The sequence below is a fragment of the Sander lucioperca genome, chromosome 11 (genome assembly GCF_008315115.2).
Source record: "Sander lucioperca isolate FBNREF2018 chromosome 11, SLUC_FBN_1.2, whole genome shotgun sequence".
Taxonomy (NCBI): domain Eukaryota; kingdom Metazoa; phylum Chordata; class Actinopteri; order Perciformes; family Percidae; genus Sander; species Sander lucioperca.
In genome coordinates this window covers 7,777,178-7,797,830 of record NC_050183.1, presented here as the reverse complement: position 1 = coordinate 7,797,830, position 20,653 = coordinate 7,777,178, and the positions used below count along the sequence as shown (strand labels likewise).

Genomic DNA, 20,653 nt, shown 5'->3' with positions numbered 1-20,653 from the left:
ATCAAGGTTCTGACGTGGCCTAGCCAGTCTCCAGACCTAAACCCAATAGAGAATCTTTGGAGGGAGCTCAAACTCTGATGATCTAGAGAAGATCTGTGTGGAAGAGTGGGCCAAAATCCCTCCTGCAGTGTGTGCAAACCTGGTGAAAAACTACAGGAAACGTTTGACCTCTGTAATTGCAAACAAAGGCTACTGTACCAAATATTAACATTGATTTTCTCAGGTGTTCAAATACTTATTTGCAGCTGTATCATACAAATAAATAGTTAAAAAATCATACATTGTGATTTCTGGATTTTTTTTTTTAGATTATGTCTCTCACAGTGGACATGCACCTACGATGACAATTTCAGACCCCTCCATGATTTCTAAGTGGGAGAACTTGCAAAATAGCAGGGTGTTCAAATACTTATTTTCCTCACTGTACATATATATGCAAATATATATATATTTATACATATATATATATATATATATATATATATATATATATATATATATATATATATATATATATATTATACATATATATATATGTGTGTATACATATATATATGTGTGTATATATATATATGAGGGCTGTCAAAATAATGCGTTAATTTCGATTAATTAATCTGAGAAAAAATAACGCGTTAAAAAAAATAACGCAGATTAATCTATTCCATATTGACGTTTGACCCGGAGCCGTTCTAGCCACCATTGGACTGTAAAATGAAGGAGGAAGACGAGAATGTGCTGCCTGGATCGTTAATTGGAACATTTACTTGTAAAAATCTTCTTCCTGCCAACCCTGGCTACCGAAATCTGGTGCCACTGATATGTCTGCGCTTCTCTCTGATGCTCTGAAGACGATACAGGCAACACAAACACCGCTGCACGTGACGCTAGTTAACACTATACTCAACAGCAGCTAACGTTAGCCTACCGCTAGCTAGTAGCTGGATTAAACACGGTTAAAATGCTGACAATGAAACTGGTAAACTACACCCTTGTGGTGCATTTGAAGTTATTGTAAATGTCCTTTTCCGATCTGGTGGTTGTTTTTGTCGTTCAACAGCAATTTACTAGTGAAATAAGTTATTGTTATTGTTATACATTATTATTAAATCATTTAATTTTGACCATATGGCCTTAGCAATAAACAAGCCGTTCTTTAATGTCGCCAACTGTTGTTTAGTAGGCCTACCCTTCTTTTTTCTTTTCTTTTTTTACTTTCTTAAAAAGTATCGGTTCAGGCACTGTTAATTATGTATGCGATTAATTTCGATTAATTAATCACAGAGTATGTAATTAATTAGATTACATTTTTTTTTAAAAATGTAATCTAATTAATTAAAAAAAAGAAAAGAAAAAAAAAGGGTACTAAACAACAGTTGGTGACATTAAAGAATGGCTTGTTTATTGCTAAGGCCATATGGTCAAAATGAAATGATTTAATAATAATGTATAACAATAACAATAACTTATTTCACTAATAAATTGCTGTTGAATGACAAAAACAACCACCAGATGGGAAAAGGACATTTACAATAACTTCAAATGCACCACGAGGCTGTAGTTTACCAGTTTCATTGAACGCACCATCTGTGTTGTTTTTCCGACAGATGCTGCAGATTGTTACATACGGTGTTAAATCCTCTACAGTAAAACACAGTCAAACTTTACACCGTTTAGCGTTAGCTGTCAGCATTTTAACCGTGTTTAATCCAGCTACTAGCTATTTTTTCTCAGATTAATTAATCGAAATTAACGCTTTATTTTGACAGCCATAATATATATATATATAGATAGATAGATAGATAGATAGATAGATAGATAGACAGACATATATAGATAGACAGACAGACAGACAGACTACCACCTCTCTGTATCAGTCGCTTCCTCAGTCTAACTGACTCTGGAGGTAGCTTTCTAAAATCTGGGAAAATGACCCTGATCTGTCAAATGTATAACTAAAAACCTGTACTGAAAACTGGATCAAAATATGAGAGCAATTATTTAGGCAGGGCAAATCTAACAAAATATGCTATTGAGTAGCATTATGGGACATGTGGGATCTCGAATTTTTGGAGCTCAACCCATACTAGAGTCTAAAAACTAAATATCTCGGCCTCTGCTGCATTGTTTTGAACAAATCTTTTTTTTCTGATGTGTCACTTGCAAATCCCCTAACTATGTGAAAGCATAATGCTATTTTGCTGGAGTACCCCTTTAATCTGGAGGACTGTTGCCTGTTGCTGATTGGCTGGAACAGTGTTTTGTTGTTGTGTTATTGTGTGACCCATCTGAGATGGTCCATAAATATAATCTATATTCAAATTCATGAGTCTATTACTGTAATAGCAAACAGTAAATAGTATGTGTTCCTAAATACAGAAAATGTATTGAATAGTACACTGACTATTAACAATGTAAATACAAATGTATGCTTACTTTTTAAACACTACATATAATGAACTCTGACACATGTTGGTGAAACAACATACAGACCAGTGGTGCTGCATCTGAATCAGTAAACAGGGCACCAACCGAACATAAAACTTTACCTTGACAAATAAAGGAGGCAGGAGACTCTCCAGGGTGAACACGAGCTGAAAGAAAGACCAGCTTCTTCTCCCTCTCTGGATTCAGATGGTCTGCGGGGGGAGAGGAGTGAGGGAGGAGGAAGGGGGAGGAAGATGTATATAAAAGTAAAGACAAAAGAGGAGAGGTGGTGTTGTTACTAAACACAAAGTTTGTGTAGACAGCAACTCAAAAAACTAAGTTTTAAATGAGAATAAATTCTTATCTTAAGTTGGTATCAGAGTTGGATACACATGTAGCCTATTGCAGTCTAGAGTAAGAAGCTGGGTCAAAACACACACTGACCTGGCCATCCATTTTTAGACAGACATACATGAATCAAACATCAAACCAACACAGGGCTCAGAATATTCAACTTGGCAAGGTGAATTATACATCTACAGAGGTCGGGATCAGCCAGCAACAGATGTGACGTGATAGAGGTCTTTGATTTTAGAGTTCAGATCTGGCTGAAGACTTCTTGCTCCCTGCTCTTACTCTGTTGGACAGATGAGTTGTACCTTGGAGACCTTTTTTGAGCATTTTCAGTCACTCTACTGGTGGATTTTTGCATTAATAAGGGTTAATTAATCTTTCAACATACTTGTCAAACCTGAAGATGTTAAAATGCAGAGATTTTTTGAAACAAAGTGAGAGGTCTTGGATTCTCTCCTCAACACAATTCAGAACCTTTTTTATGTATTCTGCGAGATGAATGAATGACAACATCTGAAACTTCTTATTACACAAGAATAATCTCAAGTGTTTAAACGGTTCATTTGATTCCTGCTGTGAAATATTTTAGGGTAAATTCTATGGTGAAAATACTCTACTCTGAAAGTCAAATTGCAAGAGGTTAAGTTAACCTTTTATATCACCGTAGATATTGTGAGGATCATTCTTGCTTACATTCCTCAAATAGAAAGAACGAATAACATAAAAACATGCCAAGTTGAAAATCACAGAGGTCAAAATGTTGCTGTTTTCTTGGCCAGTGTTTTTCTTAAATCTGCTGTTGCTAATGAATGAAAGTGATTGCGTGCCTCATCGCTATACACAAACTTAATATCTTATTGATTCCTTCACCCACTTCTGCTGAGCAGAGAAAATGCTAATTAGCAACAGGCTATGCACCTTTCCTTCTCCTTAATTCCAATTTAGCCTCACAGCAGTATGTGTGTGCTTCCGTGTGTGCGTGCACATGGAATGTCTGTTTGAGTGGTCAGGGGTCGTAAATAAAAAAAGCGGTGTTCCATTTAAGTACTCTCCCTCTGATTTTATTTCGCTTTTCTCGCTCCCTCTGCCCTTCACAGAGACAAATGGCTTTGCCATTCAGGAGTCTCTGTGGAGCGGGGCGGGCCGTTTGTTGTAAATGTGAGTGCTTGTGGTTTGGCCGGCCGCTGGGTGCTCGGTGGCTGTGAAATTCCATCACTTAGAAATTCTACTTTGGCCTCGACCCCAGGGCCACCACACAGGCTCCTCATACAAGAACACCCGACGCATGCACACACACACACACACACACACACACACACACACACACACACACGCATGCATGCACGCAAACACACACACACACACACACACACACACACACACACACACACACACATATTACAGTACAAAGCAGCAATCAGGAAAGAAAAAAGCATAGGCTGACATACACACAGCCTTTTTCCCTACAGTAGACCAAGAATCTAGAAAGTTCTGAGCCAAACCAGAGGCAGCTGCCAAGGTCCCGACTGTTGGGGAATTCAACTATCGTGGCCATGCTACATTTAGTCTCAATGCTAGTGTGCCCTTGCTGCCTCATCAAAACAATCTCTTACAGCAGGATCATGGAGCTTACAATGGATCCACTGTTTATTCCACATCGTTGTTTTGTGTGTTTGTGTGTGTGTGTGTGTGTGTGTGTGTGTGTGTGTGTGTGTGTGTGTGTGTGTGTGAGAGACTGTCTCCTCAGGGCTCTCACAAATGCTCCCCAAGTAGTTGTTGTGTTTATGTGTCTGTATCTCTGCCTTCCTCTGTATCTGGCTGTGCCCAGCCAAGCATTGTAGCACAAAATTAAATCCCACAATTCCATAGGCACCCCAACGCCCAGAGGGGACCAGTACCATACCAAGTACCATAGTTTGGCTGTATGTAATGGGGAATCACATCTTTGACTCAGGTGTGTGGGTGACATAATATAAAGGTTAGGGTCAAGTTATGGTTGAGTACAGTGCTGCAGCAGCATCTACTGACCTCAAGGTGTCAGTAGAGATCAGCAGGCGGGGTGGGGGGTGGGGGGGGCTGTCATGAGAGGGAGACGTATAAAGACAGGGAACGAAAGACCAAAGTAAAAGAGAAGGCAAGGGATTTGACTGAAAGGTAGCTTTTGAAGGCAACACAAATGATGTAACTCTTTTTCTTTCTTTGCAGGCAGTTTTTAGAAATTGTATTAGGAGGAAAAAAAAATCCAGAACAATGTTTCAACTATAAATGCCTTCCATGTTGAGCTGAATTTCAAACCAACATCACTGCCAATTTATTTATATAAGTGGAAACGTTATAGTTCAATACATCATCTTCATTTTTGAAATGTGTTACATTTTCCTCTTTAAGTGTGTTATGAGTTTGCATTACACTCTTTGTGTGTACATTAGGGCTGAAACAAATGAGTATTTTAATTATTGATTATACTTTTGATAAGTAGATTCATTATTTAATGTATGAAATGATCAAAAAATAGTCAAATATGCACAGCACAATTTCCCAGAGCCCACTGTGGCATCTTAAAATTGCCTGTTTATTTCAACCAAGAGTCTAAAACCCAAAGATATTTAGTTTGCGTTGATATAAAACAGAAAAGAACAGCAAATACACACATTGGAGAAGCTAGAATCAGCAAATTGTTTGATGAATGACTTAAATGATTAATAGTTGCAGAATAATTTTCTGTCCATCGACTAATCGATAAATGAGCAGTTTTCTCATTCATTATGTTTCAATGCAACCTTTGAAGTTTACATAATGCTTGGCATCCAAACAGTTTTTGTGACTTTAATTCTTCACTGCTGCCATGCTGGTGCACATTACTTACTCCCGAGAGGCCATGTCTCCAAATTATGAACCTCTTTAACCTTCATATTATCACACACAGTCCTCTGTGGGCCTGTCACAGTAGTTTGGAGAACATGATTACAATTTTTATAACAGTGTAAGAATAAGGAAGGGAAGGCGAGTGAATGAAAGTGAGGGAGGGCTACAGTAAGAGGGTGGAAGCCCAGCAGAGGAGGGGGATGTGACAATGAGTGAGTGAAAGCGGCAGAGGCAAAATTTATGCCCACACTTCCAAATCAAAGTGCTCTCTCAGCATATTTCTCACCTGCCAACGTCATGTGCTGCAGTGTACGGCACATTACTGCTCATTCTCTCGCAGCTAGCCGAGAGGAAGAAAAAAAATTAAAGGATGTCAAACTACGATCAGCTCTGATAAATATGTAAATTACTGGAGAGAAGAAAAGTGCCTGTGAAAAACAACATAAATCTAATAGATTCTGAAGGTCAGTCCTGATTGTGCTGGTCAGCTCTTTCTGTGACAGCAGTCCTGGGAACTTTGGGTTCGATCTCATAAGTTTTGACGTGATGTAATTAACTGAGATCTTCGTCATCATTCTTCTTCAGCAGGTACAAAGGAAACCCTGTCAAGACCTTCTTGAAGCATCATGGCATATATTTAAATACATTTAAAAGTAAATTTGATTCAAGGAGTTGGAGAGGCAGATTTTGCTTACTTTTTTAATATCATCTCTTTCCAAACTTTAAGACATGGAAGGCTGTGGGACAATTTTAAGACTAAACTGTACGACGAGTTACCTTATTGGATACTAAATAGCATCTTAGGTTTTATATTAAACCAGATGAAATATGGAATATCTTTGGCACACTATGAGGAGGGGAAATCGGCTTCAGTATGCACTACAACATACTGCAACCATAGTACACGTGATACAATAAAAAAAAAAAAATGTCACACTGGCCAGCTTTATAACACATTATACCACAAGTCTCAAACCAAGGCCTCTCTAAATCTCTGCCCCACCCCTCTCTCTGCTCTGTGGGTTTTACACTGTAATAAATTAGCCTCACTTTGGCGAGATGGCAACAAGACACGCTTGACGCCCTGCTCAGTGCGTCATATCGAGGATGGGCGCGAGCTGTAAATTGTCACTGGCGTTGAATTTATACAGAGCCTTGGGACGAGATGCAGCACCGTGTACTGCCCTGCTGAGTGAGCCCCAACAAGCATCAAAGCTCTGCACCTCTTCACACCCCCATCGCTCCACCCCGCCGACACCACACACTGCAACCTCAAGGACAAACAGTGAGAGAGAGAGAGAGAGAGAGAGAGAGAGAGAGGAAGAAAGGAAGAAGACAAAAGAGACTGAGAGGGATGGGGATATGCGTTGAAGTGCAGAGGGCTCTAAGGTGATAAGAGTTTTATGATGCTGTTTTCTTCCCCAGGAATTGACCGAACCCTGACTTAGAATTTTGACTTGTGTGCATGTGTGTGTTAGTGTCTGTAGGTGCTGGAAAGCCTGTGGCATGTCTCAGATTTATTCAGCTCATCTTATTGTGGGGAGGCAGGGCCGACAAGGCCCCCTCACATATTTATAAAGCATCCCCTGTCACTTCCCCTGGGTGGGGGGAAGGGTGAGGAGGGGAGAGACAGATGCAGTAAGAGAGAAACATTGAGTCCCTGCATAAACATTGCTAATTGTCATACAATGGGGCCATGGTGTTTTCTCTGAACTGACGAAGAAAGAAAGCTACAGAGGAGAGGATGTTTACACAGACAGGTGGATGGACACAGACACAGGGGACGACTGCTACAAAGACAGAGGACAGCAAGGGGGAGATAGAAAGACACAGTGAGACAGAGGTGAAAAAGAACAAAGAGAAGCAGAAAATCAGCAGAGCACCACATAAAACTTTACTGAGCACCTTCAAAATAAAATACTCCTGTTTTTGAAGTTTTTATTATATCTCTTTTTTTCTTCTTTCTCACCACAACCATTACATTTAACCATATTTGATCTTATCATATCACTGTTCAATTATACTTTCTGTAATTTGTCTCAAGGAGGTGTAATTGCAATTTAGAAGCCCTCAATGTATTGGACTAAAATCTGGTCGGGGAATACTGAATACTACTTTTCTGTTGGCCCAAAAGTAATGAAAAATAAATAAGGTATTGGGTATAAAATTACTTGAATCAGCCCATAAAATATCCACCATTTGTTAGTTGGTTATTGTTTATCTTTTCCAATTGTAGATTGTAAGCTCCCCCCAGGAAATTTGGTTGTAAAAACCCAATAATTCCAGTAAAGATACACCCTTGTAATGTAAATTATAGTTGGATAATGACGGATGGACAGAACAGAAATAGAATAGTGAGACAAGAGACAAAGAGGATAGAGAGGCATACTGGGTGACACCACTCTGAAGTATTGTTAGGTTAAGTCTACTGTACTTTGGTCCAGTCATCTACTCATCTCTACATCTCTGTACCGCCTCCCTCCTTCACTTCCTCTCTGTCTTCTTGGCCATCGTAGCCATCTAGGATGTGTGTGTAGCTGAAGGGAGCAATCAAAACCAGAGATGTGGTGGTCAGAGGTGTGTGTATGTGTGTGTGTGTGTGTGTGTGTGTGTGTGTGTGTGTGTGTGTGTGTGTGTGTGTGTGTGTGTGTGTGTGCGTGCGTGCGTGTGTGTGTGTGTGTGCGTGTGTGTGTGTATGTCTCTGTGTCTGTGTGTGTGTGTGTGTGTGTGTGTGTGTGTGTGTGTGTGTGTGAGAGAAAGAGAGAGAGAGAGAGAGAGAGAGAGAGACAGAGCGGTCTAGGGGATTACAATGGCCATGTTGAGACACTCAGATTGGCATCAGATCCAGACAGAAAGGGGAGTGACAGAGAGAAGGCGAGAAAAGAAAATTGGGAGAGTCATAAAGGAGATGAAGGGTAGAGAGAGATAAATAAAGAGAAAAAGAGAGAAAGGAAAAAAGAGACAAAAGGGTGGGAGCAGAGGAAACCCTTGAGATTACAGCATGTAAATACACCAACGGCGGGCCTCTAAAGTGGAGATGAAGAGGCGGCAGGATAAAAAGCTCTGAGCGCTGTGATTATGGATCAATTTGCCGCAATCAAGCCCCCTTATGGCTGGTTTCTGTGAAATGGAGAGATTTCTGCTCTTCAAGGGCAGCTGTGATGACAGTGGAGGTCACAGACGATGGGAGTGGCAGAGTGACGGAGGAAGAGGAGCATCACGGGGATGGGAAGAAGGGGAGACGATCAGTCTGAAACAAGGTGTTAGGCAGCCATCAGCATTCAAGCCTGAACTGAGGGGCTTTCTAATTATGTTAACGATGACAGGTGGAGGTGAGATGTGGGCCTTTGGCTATTATTAACCAGGGAGCTCGGGTCTTGTTAGGGTCGCAAATGAGTAGTCAAGTGGATGCACCATGACAACAATGATCTTAATGATTACTACTATTTCATACACGATTAAAAACGCCAACATGATATTGAATTATAAGTCAGAGGTGTGCTTTGTTGCAGCTGTAACCACACCCAACAGTGATGTCCAGTGTACTGACACACCCTGTAGTACATTTCTACATCATCCCAGCTGCAAGGTGAGAAGTTAAACCACTGGAGATCAGCAAACACAAGACTTTCAGTGGGTATTACGCAGCTCTTTAATATCGAGGCACAACACAACAGGTTGAATAGCCTGAGACATAGAAAAAAAATCAAATACTGTATGTTTATAAATATGTTACAGAAGGTGAACCATATTAAGACATACATGTTTAATTACCACCAGGGAGCTTAGCTGCCATTTACTGAATCAAAGGTTGTAACAACCAAGGTTGAATGAACCATTATGCTCTTCAGAGTGTCAACATGACCTTGTCAGCCATATAGTAGACTAGTCATTGGAGGATTTTGAGAGAAATATATTTGTTTAATATATTCTAATATATTCATTTCACTTTTTTTTTCTTTATTTCATTTTAAACAATTACACTAAATGCTGAGGTCTAAAAGATGTGGATACAGGCCAGAGAAAGTTGAGAAAGAATATTACAACCAATGACAACTTCAAGCTTTCCTTCATGCCTTTCAGAAGCAAGCCCATATCTGTTACAGTCACACACAGTTTTATGGAGCCCCGTAAGTGTAGTGACCGAGTGTGATAGACAGTTGGCACAGAGGGTGAGACAGAGATTCACTGAGAGAGAGACAAAGAGGGAGCTCTGTCAAGTATCAAAAGCAATAGGCCCTTTTAGCGATATGATACGGACGTCTGGCGCAAAGTCAGAGGCGGGGACTGCTTAGGGTTTCAAGGCATTGGTCACAGGCGTTTCTGAAACCCTGACTTCTCCTCTCTAGCCTTCAGAAAATGATGACAGGAGGAGTGGAACATAAAAAGGAGGGATGGCTGGTCTGTGCGCGGCATGATACAGAATCAGAGGCAACCAGTAATAGCCTTTTTTGAAGAATGCGCCACTGAACTTTAAGGGCTGTCTTGCTTGAAAGGACAAGTTACAAATAGGAAGAAAGGAGAGGGAGAAATGATTTCCCAGGGATATACCCCCTACTGCGCTGCCCTATCATCGCACCACAGTGTAGGAGTGTGTTTGTGCGTGTGTGTGTGTGTGTGTGTGTGCGTACATGATTATGGTAGGCAGGAAAAACTGCTACACGTGCACCAGCAGACATACAATACATGAACACCTATACTTGTACCGGAGCACTACATGGACAAAGAGGACACAATTTGTTCTTAAATGTCATTCAAAGCTTTTTAGAGAGAAGCTGTAACTAAAGCCCATCCGACAAGTGGAGCAGTCAGACAGCCGGACGTACAGACAGAACTGATGTCTAGTTCTTTATTACTCCGTCTCTTCCTACCTATCAATAATTTCTGAGCCACAACAATACGGCTGGGCTGAGGTAAACAACCATAGTGCATCCCAGCTTTAATAACCACCGTCACACCTCCCAGCTATGTCTTTCAGTCAATTTTTCTTCCCTTTGATTCTACCTATTTTCTTGTCTCTCATCTCTTTTTTCTCTCCTCACATCTCTACTGCAACTCAAAGTTACTTGATCCGTCTGCAGCTCTGCACACTAGTCTACACACATATATTTGTGCATGGAAGAACTAACTGCGTGGGGTGTGTGTCTGTGTGTTTGGTCATGTGTGCATTGCGTGCATCAGCTCGGCTTGGCAGCAGTAACAATGTAATTCAGCAGTTTAGTAACAGGCCATTACCTTGTTAATACCAGCCTAATGGGCAGTCTGCTATTTTAAAACCACAGTCGTGTTTGTGCCATTAACAACCACTTAGTGCTCCACTCAAATCAACAGGCCACCGGGACACACCAAAAACAATAACAAAGACAATGTGATAATATGCCCAGAGTCAAAACTAGATTATTCTTTTGGTTTCATTTTTTTTATTTTATGTCGCAAAAAGTGCAAATATAGCCAAAATTGGCCATGATAATGTAATTTGTTGTTGTGTATGGTCAAGATCCTGTTTTATTTTCTCTTACAGTAAAACCAGTATTTACATACAATACATAAACACGTAATGTGATGGATCATTAGTAGCAGCGTAGTCTCGCATAGCCAGACCTATCTCTACAGTGCTGGAGAATGGTCTGGCTGCAACCATTATCATTCTGCTATAGGAGAAAAAAGCGCTCTGGCTTGTTTATATTTCTTTAAAACAATCACAATCCAGCACTAAGCCCAGGATGCAGCGACGGTGCCCTTGCAAAATAGATAGCGAAAGGGGAGGAGAATGTTGCGTGAAATACACAACCAATGGCAGGCTTATACCCACAGTCTACATCTGGTGAGACAGACTAGTAGCAGCGGGCATTGCTGTCTGGTACAGTGTCTCTTTTGATGCTACCACTGGGGTGAGCCAAAGTCAGACATTTTCAAATTACACGGTTCTTCTTGTTTGCTTTGGTTTTGAACAGCACTGCTACTTGGGCGGAGTGATTAGGGCAACACCTGAAAAGCACCGTTGTTACTCTCTGCTCTTCACCACCACCACCTTGTTATTTGTACAGGCTGTGACTATACAAATCACAACATGTAAATAGGAAAATGTTGGCGTTATTTTGTCACTTATTGGGAGCAGTAGGCTAGATGGAGCAGGTTACCTCCAGGATCTGTGCTAAGCTAAGCTAGCGGTGGGTGCGTCAGACAGTTACGACACGCACGGAGATGAGAAGGGTATGTATAGACTTATCTAACTCTGGGGGATACGGTGAATAGGCTAAAGTCCTAACTATTTCTCCGCCTACTACTTATGTGCAGCATCCCTGCTGGTTGCCTGGCAACTTAACTGAGATGACACCAGGAATTCTGTTTGTTTTAAAACTGAAAATAAGATAAAAAGTAAAACAAGATATGACAGATATGCTTATAATCACGTTTCAATCGAGTTATTTAAACAAACATGGCAAACTATAGCCTGCAGGTCTTTCTAATTCCATTTTAGCATCTCAAAGAGAATCAGCAGCTTCTCTCTGAAGTCGGAAGCGCCAGGCAAGAAGTCCTGCAACGGAGGCACAGTCCATTTCACTGCATCAATCGTTCACACAGACTTTGAACTCGATTATGGGTATGTTCAGCTCTTCAGTGATTTCCAAAGCTTTCAGTTGAATATCAGCTCTGGTAATAGGCATTTCTTTCCGTTTTGCAGTCCTGTCAGGCTCTTGAAAGCAGCCCACTTTGGGATGCTGAAAAAATGTGAGATTTTGATTTTGAGTCTTTTGACTCTTGGCATTCTTCAGGACTTATGGTCTTGACAGTGTCACAATGATCTTAAACTGGCACCATAATTCCTTCAAGTCTTGATTAACTTCAAGATGATGTACAAGTCAAGATGAGTACTGTGTCTCTCTATCTTTCATTCCTGTAATCGTCAGATTACAGTAGCTCGCTTTAGTTAAAAGGAAACTTTGGAAGCAACTCTTATACAGAGATTAACATGCTAACATACAAAGATGTTCATTGCATTCCAAAATGAGAGACACACCCTTCCCAAGTCCTTTTGATCAGGTATAGGCAATCAAAAACTACTTAAGGCAGAGACATATATTGTGTTTGTTGAACCAATCATAGATGGAATCGGATTTGGGCATCACAACAAAAATCCGACTGTTATTGGATATTTGAAGCCAATACCGATAAAGATATTTGAATTTAAAAACCTGATAATGATTTATCAGCCAATAGTTATTTGTTTTCTCAAACACATCATGTAAACAAACTTTTTTTTTTTTTTAGATCAATTTTTATTATTTTTATATTTTTGAACATACAGAACAGACAAACACAATTGAAGAAGGTCAAAAACCCTCTCCCACCCCCCACCCTCTGTGGTCTCGAGAAAAACAAAAACAAACAAATAAGCAAAATACACCAACCACTGTTTTATACAAAGCGAGTGGGGGGGGGGGGGGGGGGAGCCAGCGTTGAGCTATCATTTTCTTGGTCGCGGTTGATCCGGCTAGCCAAACTTTCCTCTGTCTCCCAAGCAGGTGTAATTTAGAGTCGTCATTAAGTAACAAGACAATCGGGTCAGTAGGAATTCAACATCCTATCACATCAGATATTTTTGATGTTGTTTTATTCCAGAACTCATGCACCTGTTCACACACCCAGACCATGTGCAGGAAAGTTCCAGTTTCTTCAGGTTGACAGAATGTGCAATAGGGAGTGAGAGTGACTTTAGAGACGATCTCTTCTGAGGAGTCCAATATGTCCTATGACATATGTTGAAATGGATCTGCTGGTGATTTGGGTTCTTGGAACAATGGAAAATGTTGTCCCAAACTGTCTCCCAATTAATTGCATTCCCCTCAGTGCTATGTAAACAAACTTTTGTTTTTATTAATGGCCGCAACATTTACTGAGTTGGACATTTTACTGTTAAAAACTAAACTTGTCAGTGCTCTCTGGTGGATAAACTGTGTAATGGCAACACAGTTTCCGAATTACCCTAAACTTATTGACATTTCTGCAGTGCAGTTACTTGACACCCACTGGCCTATGAACAAATGGCATATAGCAAATATCAGCTGATATGTCAGCTCTTGTCACAATTATTCAAGCTGGACTGAGCCTGTACCTGTCTGGGCCTGCTGGTGCTGATGAGGAGATCAAATCATACAGTACAGTTTGTGGTGGTCAATGCTGCAAATAGTTTTCCTTCTGATCCGGGTGTCATAATGTCAGAGAAAGGCGACAGCGAGGAAAACTGCTATAGTTTGTATATTATAGTGCATGTGACATTACACAGACAATGTGGGGTACTCACTGCCACTGTGATACAGAAGAGTGTTGACAGCTTTCTCAATATGTATTGATCATTACTCCTACCATTACAGACAAGGCTGAAAAAATGTCTTTACTCATTCATTGTTTTAACAGCAAATGCACCATTAAAATGTGAATCCAAACTCACTGCAGAATAATCGAAAAACAATGATTGTTCAATAAAAACTAATTTCTTAACCCAAACTGAAGTTAATTGATATTAATGGTGTATTCCACATTCTAGCCCAAGCAGATATCGTGTAATGCCTTTTTCAAATTTAAAAAAAGAGACTTAATTCTACCCACAGGTTAAATCAACAGTTTTGTTTTTGTTTGTGTGATTAAAAAATTTAAGAATTCTTTCAAGGAGTCATCCATCTCTCTAATCTCTCTATAAGTTAACTTTAAATAAAGGATTTAAACGCAGCGTAACACCTGCTGTTAATACAGCTTCCTGATAAAGCTGACATTAAATGTCTCAGATAACATCACTGCTTATCTCTGTAAATTAAATGACGTCTTGAATAACAAAAAAAAAAAACAGATGTGGGGAAGCTGAAGAAGACAGCCTGTAAATTTAAATGAAACCAGAAAATCCTCATCTTTCAATTAAACAAATAACTAGAATGAATACTAACATTAGGGTAGCTATATTATAGTATTCAAATGTGTCTACAATGAAAATAAATTTCTACATTTCAAAGTAATTGAGCAGTGAAATGGTAATTGAGCTCATGACTCCTGTTTGTCTCTTTCTCCTCTCACTTGTGATTGGCTCGCCTGATGCAACAACTGCGTGATGGTTGGTTTAGGATTAATGGGGTTGCCATGACAACATGCTGGCTGTCGAGCTGTGTTGGAATGGACGTGTGTATATGTATATGTGCGTGTGTGTATACTTTGTTTGAAGTGGCAGGCCTTTTCAACAGCTCTGATCAGGGAAATGTTTGTAGTGGGGGCAAACCTGGAGAACAAACAGGACTTCAGAGAGATTAGCGATCTGTGGAACACACCCACGCACGCACGCACGCACGCACGCACGCACGCACACACACACACACACACACACACACACACACACAGTGAGTCTGCTTTCTAAATAAAATCAGCCACACATAGACACACAGCTCCTCAGCTAAAAATTACACTCTATCTTTCTCTTGTGATGAAGCAAAGACAAGGAGGAGGGTGGGCTATAAGAAGGAGCCATATCTGTCGGCTAACATTCCTCTGTTCTTTCCCTCTCCTTTATACCCTCAAGGCTGATGTTTTTGAAGAAACAGACCAAGAACAAGTGATCTTGAGTACAATCTGTGTGTGTGTGTGTGTGTGTGTGTGTGTGTGTGTGTGTGTGTGTGTGTGTGTGTGTGTGTGTGTGCGCACTCCTGCCAACCCTGCAGGGCCAGTGTAAATCCATCAGTGCTGAGGAGAGGCCAGGTGAGTTCTTTAGCAACCAAGGTGTGACACATGGCCCCAACGCTCCTCCATCATGTTATACTAAGCAGCACTATGTGTGTCTGTATGTCAGCGGGCTGTGTGTGTGTGTGTGTGTGTGTGTGTTTGTGTGTGTGTCTGTGTGAGAGGACGAGTCAAACGTGGAGCTGGGATTCAGACAAATACACTGCACTGCTCCCGACCCCAAACCAAACGGACAGCACTGTAGTTATTCTCAGAGCCACAAGCACATCACTCAGTCCCCAAGGTAGGAGGATAAGTCATCCACTACGGTCGCAGGAGGTGTTATGTCTCTCACTGCAAGTAGTTCAGAATTTGAGTAATGAAGGTACAAGGCCAAAAACAAATGGCAATGTACTCCTCATCTCAGTTCTGGCAATCGGACAGAGTGGTAAGTCATGTTCCCAACTCCCAAACTAACACGGGACATCAGAATGATAAAACGTGTCAACATCGTGAAGAAATCCATAAAATAATCTCACTCTGATTGGCCTGTCCTAAGCTTCACATGTCAGAAAGAGATGGATACCGTGTTATAAACTCAGTGGCTTCGGGCATGGTGTAATTAATTTAGAGAAAATTTATTGGAAAACAATTCTAAATGTATTAAAATTGTGCTTCTATAGATGACAGGACCATTCTTTTCGAGATTGCACTGCTAAGTTTGGTCAATGTTTTTATTTTTATTTTTTTACTTTATTTAGATCCAAAAATATTTAAGAGTGTTTTTGGTTTACTACTTACAGTAAATAGCAGATGTATTGTATTGCCAAGACATACATACAATTAAAAGAAATAGTAAATAAATAAAAAATCAACCTAATAAAAGTAACAAGACTAAAACCATTCTCCTTAAGCACAGAGGTGCTTTGAGCTAAATACTAATGTCAGCATGCTAACATGCTCACAATCACAATGCTAACATGCTGATAGCAACCCATTCAATAGCTGTTGAGATATTTCAGTCAGGTCAAAGTGGTGGACCAACCAATGGCCATTGCCATCCCTAGAGCCATGCCGCTAGCATGGTGAAAAATATCTTAAAACTGAAAGGCAGCTATCCTTCATACATAGATGAAATGAATTTACTTTGCACAAAAATAACAATGAAGCTATTCTGAGCCCATTCACAGTGATGTTCTTAACCTAAAGGAGTTTAGTTTTGTTCGATTTAAAACATAGAAAAAAATAATTATTAGGAGTCTTGCAAAAAAACATCTAAAAAATAATAAATCACTAGCATACACTGAGATAAATCACAACAACACAAAAGACAAGTGCCACATGTAATGTAATCTGTTTTGCTTTTCTACATGAGGGTCCTTTCCCTGTTATGGAAGGAGGCGGGGGGAGGTCGAGACGCAGGAAAGTGTGCTGGCCTGATCACACCCTGAGAAGTAGGCCCTGAGGGAGCAGATTAGAAAATGGTGATGCAATATTAATTGGTGATGGTGCGTGCCAGGGAGTGCAGGGTTGTCCGGGGTTTGTCTCCCCAAGGAAAGCTGTCAGGAGCTGTGAGAGACAGGCGGGATGAGTCCCTGACCTTGTCTGTCAGCTGGTGGAGGAGAGGAGGGCTGGGAAAGGAGACCCCCAGTCCCACTGACATTCAGATCAACACTCTGCCAGTCTACGGCAAGCCTGCTGGGACACATGCCGACAACCAGACAGACAGTGTGTCCCAGTGACACAGACAGACGGAATGTGATCTCCATGGTCAAACATACAAATAATAACATAACGCCGTTTCCGTTACTGCCAAAAAATGCGGCGCGTTACTATATTTGAAGCTGTTTTTTTCATCAGACCAACTAGATCTGAGTCTGAGCCGAGAGGCAAATACTTTTTTTACTGTTCTTCCTTGGTTAGTGGGCAGTGCACAACGCAAGCACATACATGCTGACGATTGGCTGAGGTTGAGTAAAATGTCATGGTAAGCCAATCAGAGGTAGAGTTGGGCGGGTGTTCGAAAGCACGCATAGTCGGATACACAAGAACAACACAAGCGAGTCAGTCAACGAGAGAGAGACAGGTATGGCGTTATGAAATCAAGAAGAGGGTTAACTTTTCCTGCTACAGGTCTTCCACCGTGGTCAGAAAGAACAGGGGAGACACTTTGTTTCTCTTACTCTATGACTCTAGAGTCGGTACTCGCTCCAAAGCTAATCGCCATCACTCTCTCACTTCTCCCTCGCTCTATCACCTACTCCCCACACACACACACACACACATGCCGGCTCTACGCACACACCAGCGCACAAGTATAAATATCAGGCCACTTACGTTATTTGCACTACAAAGAGTGTATATATTTGTTATTTATTTTTGGTATAGTGTTTAACAAGCATAATTTAATTTTGCCCAGTTGTGGCCTGTTGAGGTGTTGTGTTATTTGTATCGATCCACTATATAAACATATATACATATAAACATAATATCTACATACATGGCATTTGATTGGAGGCTAGTCTTACTTTGTCCCACAGCAATATTAAAATAGTTTAGATTTATGTACATTGTTTCTGTTAATAATGTATTGTATTAAGTGTCCATTTCATTATAATATTCAGATTTATCATAAATAATTGCACATGTAAACATGCACATGTATTTTAAGTGCCATTAAAGAGGGGTAGGTGGATGTGGGGTCACATTTGAGCATTTAAAAATGTACTTGAAAGTAACGCAATAGTTACTTTCATAATTTGTAACTGAATAACTAATTTAGTTCTTTCTAGGCGTCCTTTGCCTTTAGGACCTTAAACCTTGGCTTGTACAGGGTTAGAGGGTTTGTGGTATAAGGGGCCACAGCTAGGTGTGCTTAAGTAAATCAGTATGACATGGTTAGTATGTAGTGATGGATGACACTAACTTGTCTAAGGTAACTGAAAGCTGCCTGGTAAGTACAAAAAACAGTCAACAGATTCTTAAAGTGGTGGATAAGGATAGGTTGTATGATAAAAAAAATGAAGAAGGAATAATATGGAACATTGTCTTGAATTGATTAGACTGGTTTTGGTGCTGTGGCGAAGCAGATTGACTACAGCTACACCTCTGTCAGAGATTGGGACACTGTTAAGCTGCCAGTATGCTTCATCAGATGGTTTAAATTTTACCCTTAAGCTCTCTTTTTTCATGCATCACATATTACTGCCACTTTCCTGTTTACAAATGAGTGCAACACTATGAACGCCTTTCAGGAGACTGAGTCTGAAAATGCACTTCTGCCTCTCAACGTGATCGGACAACACAACAAACAAACTCGTTCTATTCCAGTATAACTGGACGCTTAGTCAGAGGGTGATCAGCTGGCCTGGGTAACCTTGGATGATGGGAGGATAGTATCAGAGTCCCAGATAACAGGTGAGGAGCCCAGATCAGAAAGAAGCTTTGCTTGTGCAATGGTGAAAGTTACAAAGCCAGGGATCAACTTGTCTTCCTTCTCAAAACCTAAGCACGTTATCAACAACTGCAAAGGGTTTAGTAGAAGACATACGTTTCACAAACATAACAGACACAGCAATTCGTAATAATTTTGGATATCTTATTTTTTATGCTGTGAAAACTGCATATCAGATAGGGGTGGGGTTAAAGAGAGGGAACAAGGCAACACAAGCATATGGGCGAGAGCCACGTGTCATCTAGGGACACGCAAACACTGGACACATGTCAACTTCAATTAACCCTCTCCCATCTGTCTGTCTCTTTTTGTCTCACTTTTTCCTCCGCTAGGATCTCAACTAGGTCATGCAGTGCAGTAAATCCCTATATACAGGGTGCAACATAAAAAGGATACCTTCACAAAGAAACTTTATTTTTCCCCCGTGTGTCACACCAAATGCAAAGTCCAATTTCTTTTTTTTTCTCGTTGCTTAAGCCATGCCCTGTCAAAGCAGATCTACTGTATTAAATTATCAATGGACTTCAATAATTCAGGCTACCCAGCAGTGTGTTATGCTGACAGTGTCATGGACTTCCCTGACATACTGTTGAGTGTCCCTCCAGAGAGCTTGTCTAAGTTTCTCTGCTCTACAGTCAGCAGTAAACTCACCACTGCTGCCAAAAGGTTAACAATAGCCAATGAATGTAGAGCAGGGAAACTTATGATGGTATTTGCAGCAACATATTATATTCTGAGTGCACCCCATATGTACAGCACTGTCCTCAGCAAAATTAAACCAACAGAAAGTCCAGTAAGATATAGACATAAAGCCAAGTGAAAGACAGACACAGATGGAACAAAAGTTCCCTGTCTTACAACCCCTTTTTGTCTTTATACCCATAATAAATGCACCACAGGTTACAGTAGCATCAGTGGCACAGTTCCTCCCTTCCTGAAGCAGAGCATGGTGATGTGTGTGCCAGAGACAGAGTGAAACGTCACGCTGTAACGCTATTTCCTTGAGTCTGACAAATGAGGACCTGGCTGCGCTCAGGTGTTGGCAGTTACCTATGAAAGAATGCATCAATCCAATTGGCTTTCCCGTCCCACCTGTCACACAGCAGCACATTTTCCTTCCACTTGTGGCATGCACATACTCACACAGACGTACATAAAAAAAAAAGAATAAACAGGAATTATGTCACAGCCACGCCACATCTCAGAGTTCCTATCCTCCGTTCCTCACCTCTCACGTCTTTTTTCATCCACCCCTAACACCTTTTGTCGGCTCTCTTCCTTCCTTTTCCCTCCGCCTGTCCTCCCCTCTTCCATCCCCTCTTCTGCCCCGCCCCCCCCATCTGAGATCAACACCTAGCTGTGTGCAGGTGCAAGGCTGCTGGCAAGCTGTCAGCTTGAGTCTCCTTTACTTAAACACACACACACACACACACACACACACACACACACACACACACACACACACACAGAGCTTGGCTCCAACACAGGCACTTCCCACTCTGTGAATTGGTCTCCACACAGCGAGCTAGATCACACTCTCACTGTCAACACATAAAGCAAGGCTAACAGCAAGCGTCCTAAAGGTTGGAAAACACTGACTGGGGACACAGAAGGAAAATAACACTACAGAAAAAAGTGAAAATGGACAAAGGATCTCTTTGGGCAAAACATGAAACCGGCTTTATTGTATAATACTGTAGTTCCAAAATAAGCATTTTAAAATCTTCAGCCACACAGATATCTTCATCAGTGGGCTGTGAAGCAGTCTAAAAATCCTACGCAGAACAAAACATCAGACACAGTGAACTGCTGTGTGACAGCCTGCAAGGCTTCTTCCATTCTGTGATCTTTCAA

The 20,653-nt window shown here is 40.8% G+C and overlaps 1 protein-coding gene across 3 annotated transcripts in view; it reads right to left on the bottom strand.

Annotated features, from left to right (window-relative positions):
- The window catches only part of agbl4 (ATP/GTP binding protein-like 4), a 461,627-nt gene that overhangs the window by 37,116 nt on the left and 403,858 nt on the right, over window positions 1-20,653 (bottom strand). For all 3 annotated transcript variants that reach the window (XM_036007246.1, XM_031307356.2, XM_031307355.2), the window contains one exon: window positions 2,547-2,636. In XM_036007246.1, coding sequence (XP_035863139.1) covers window positions 2,547-2,636 — 90 coding nt within the window. The remainder of the gene's footprint in view (window positions 1-2,546; window positions 2,637-20,653) is intronic.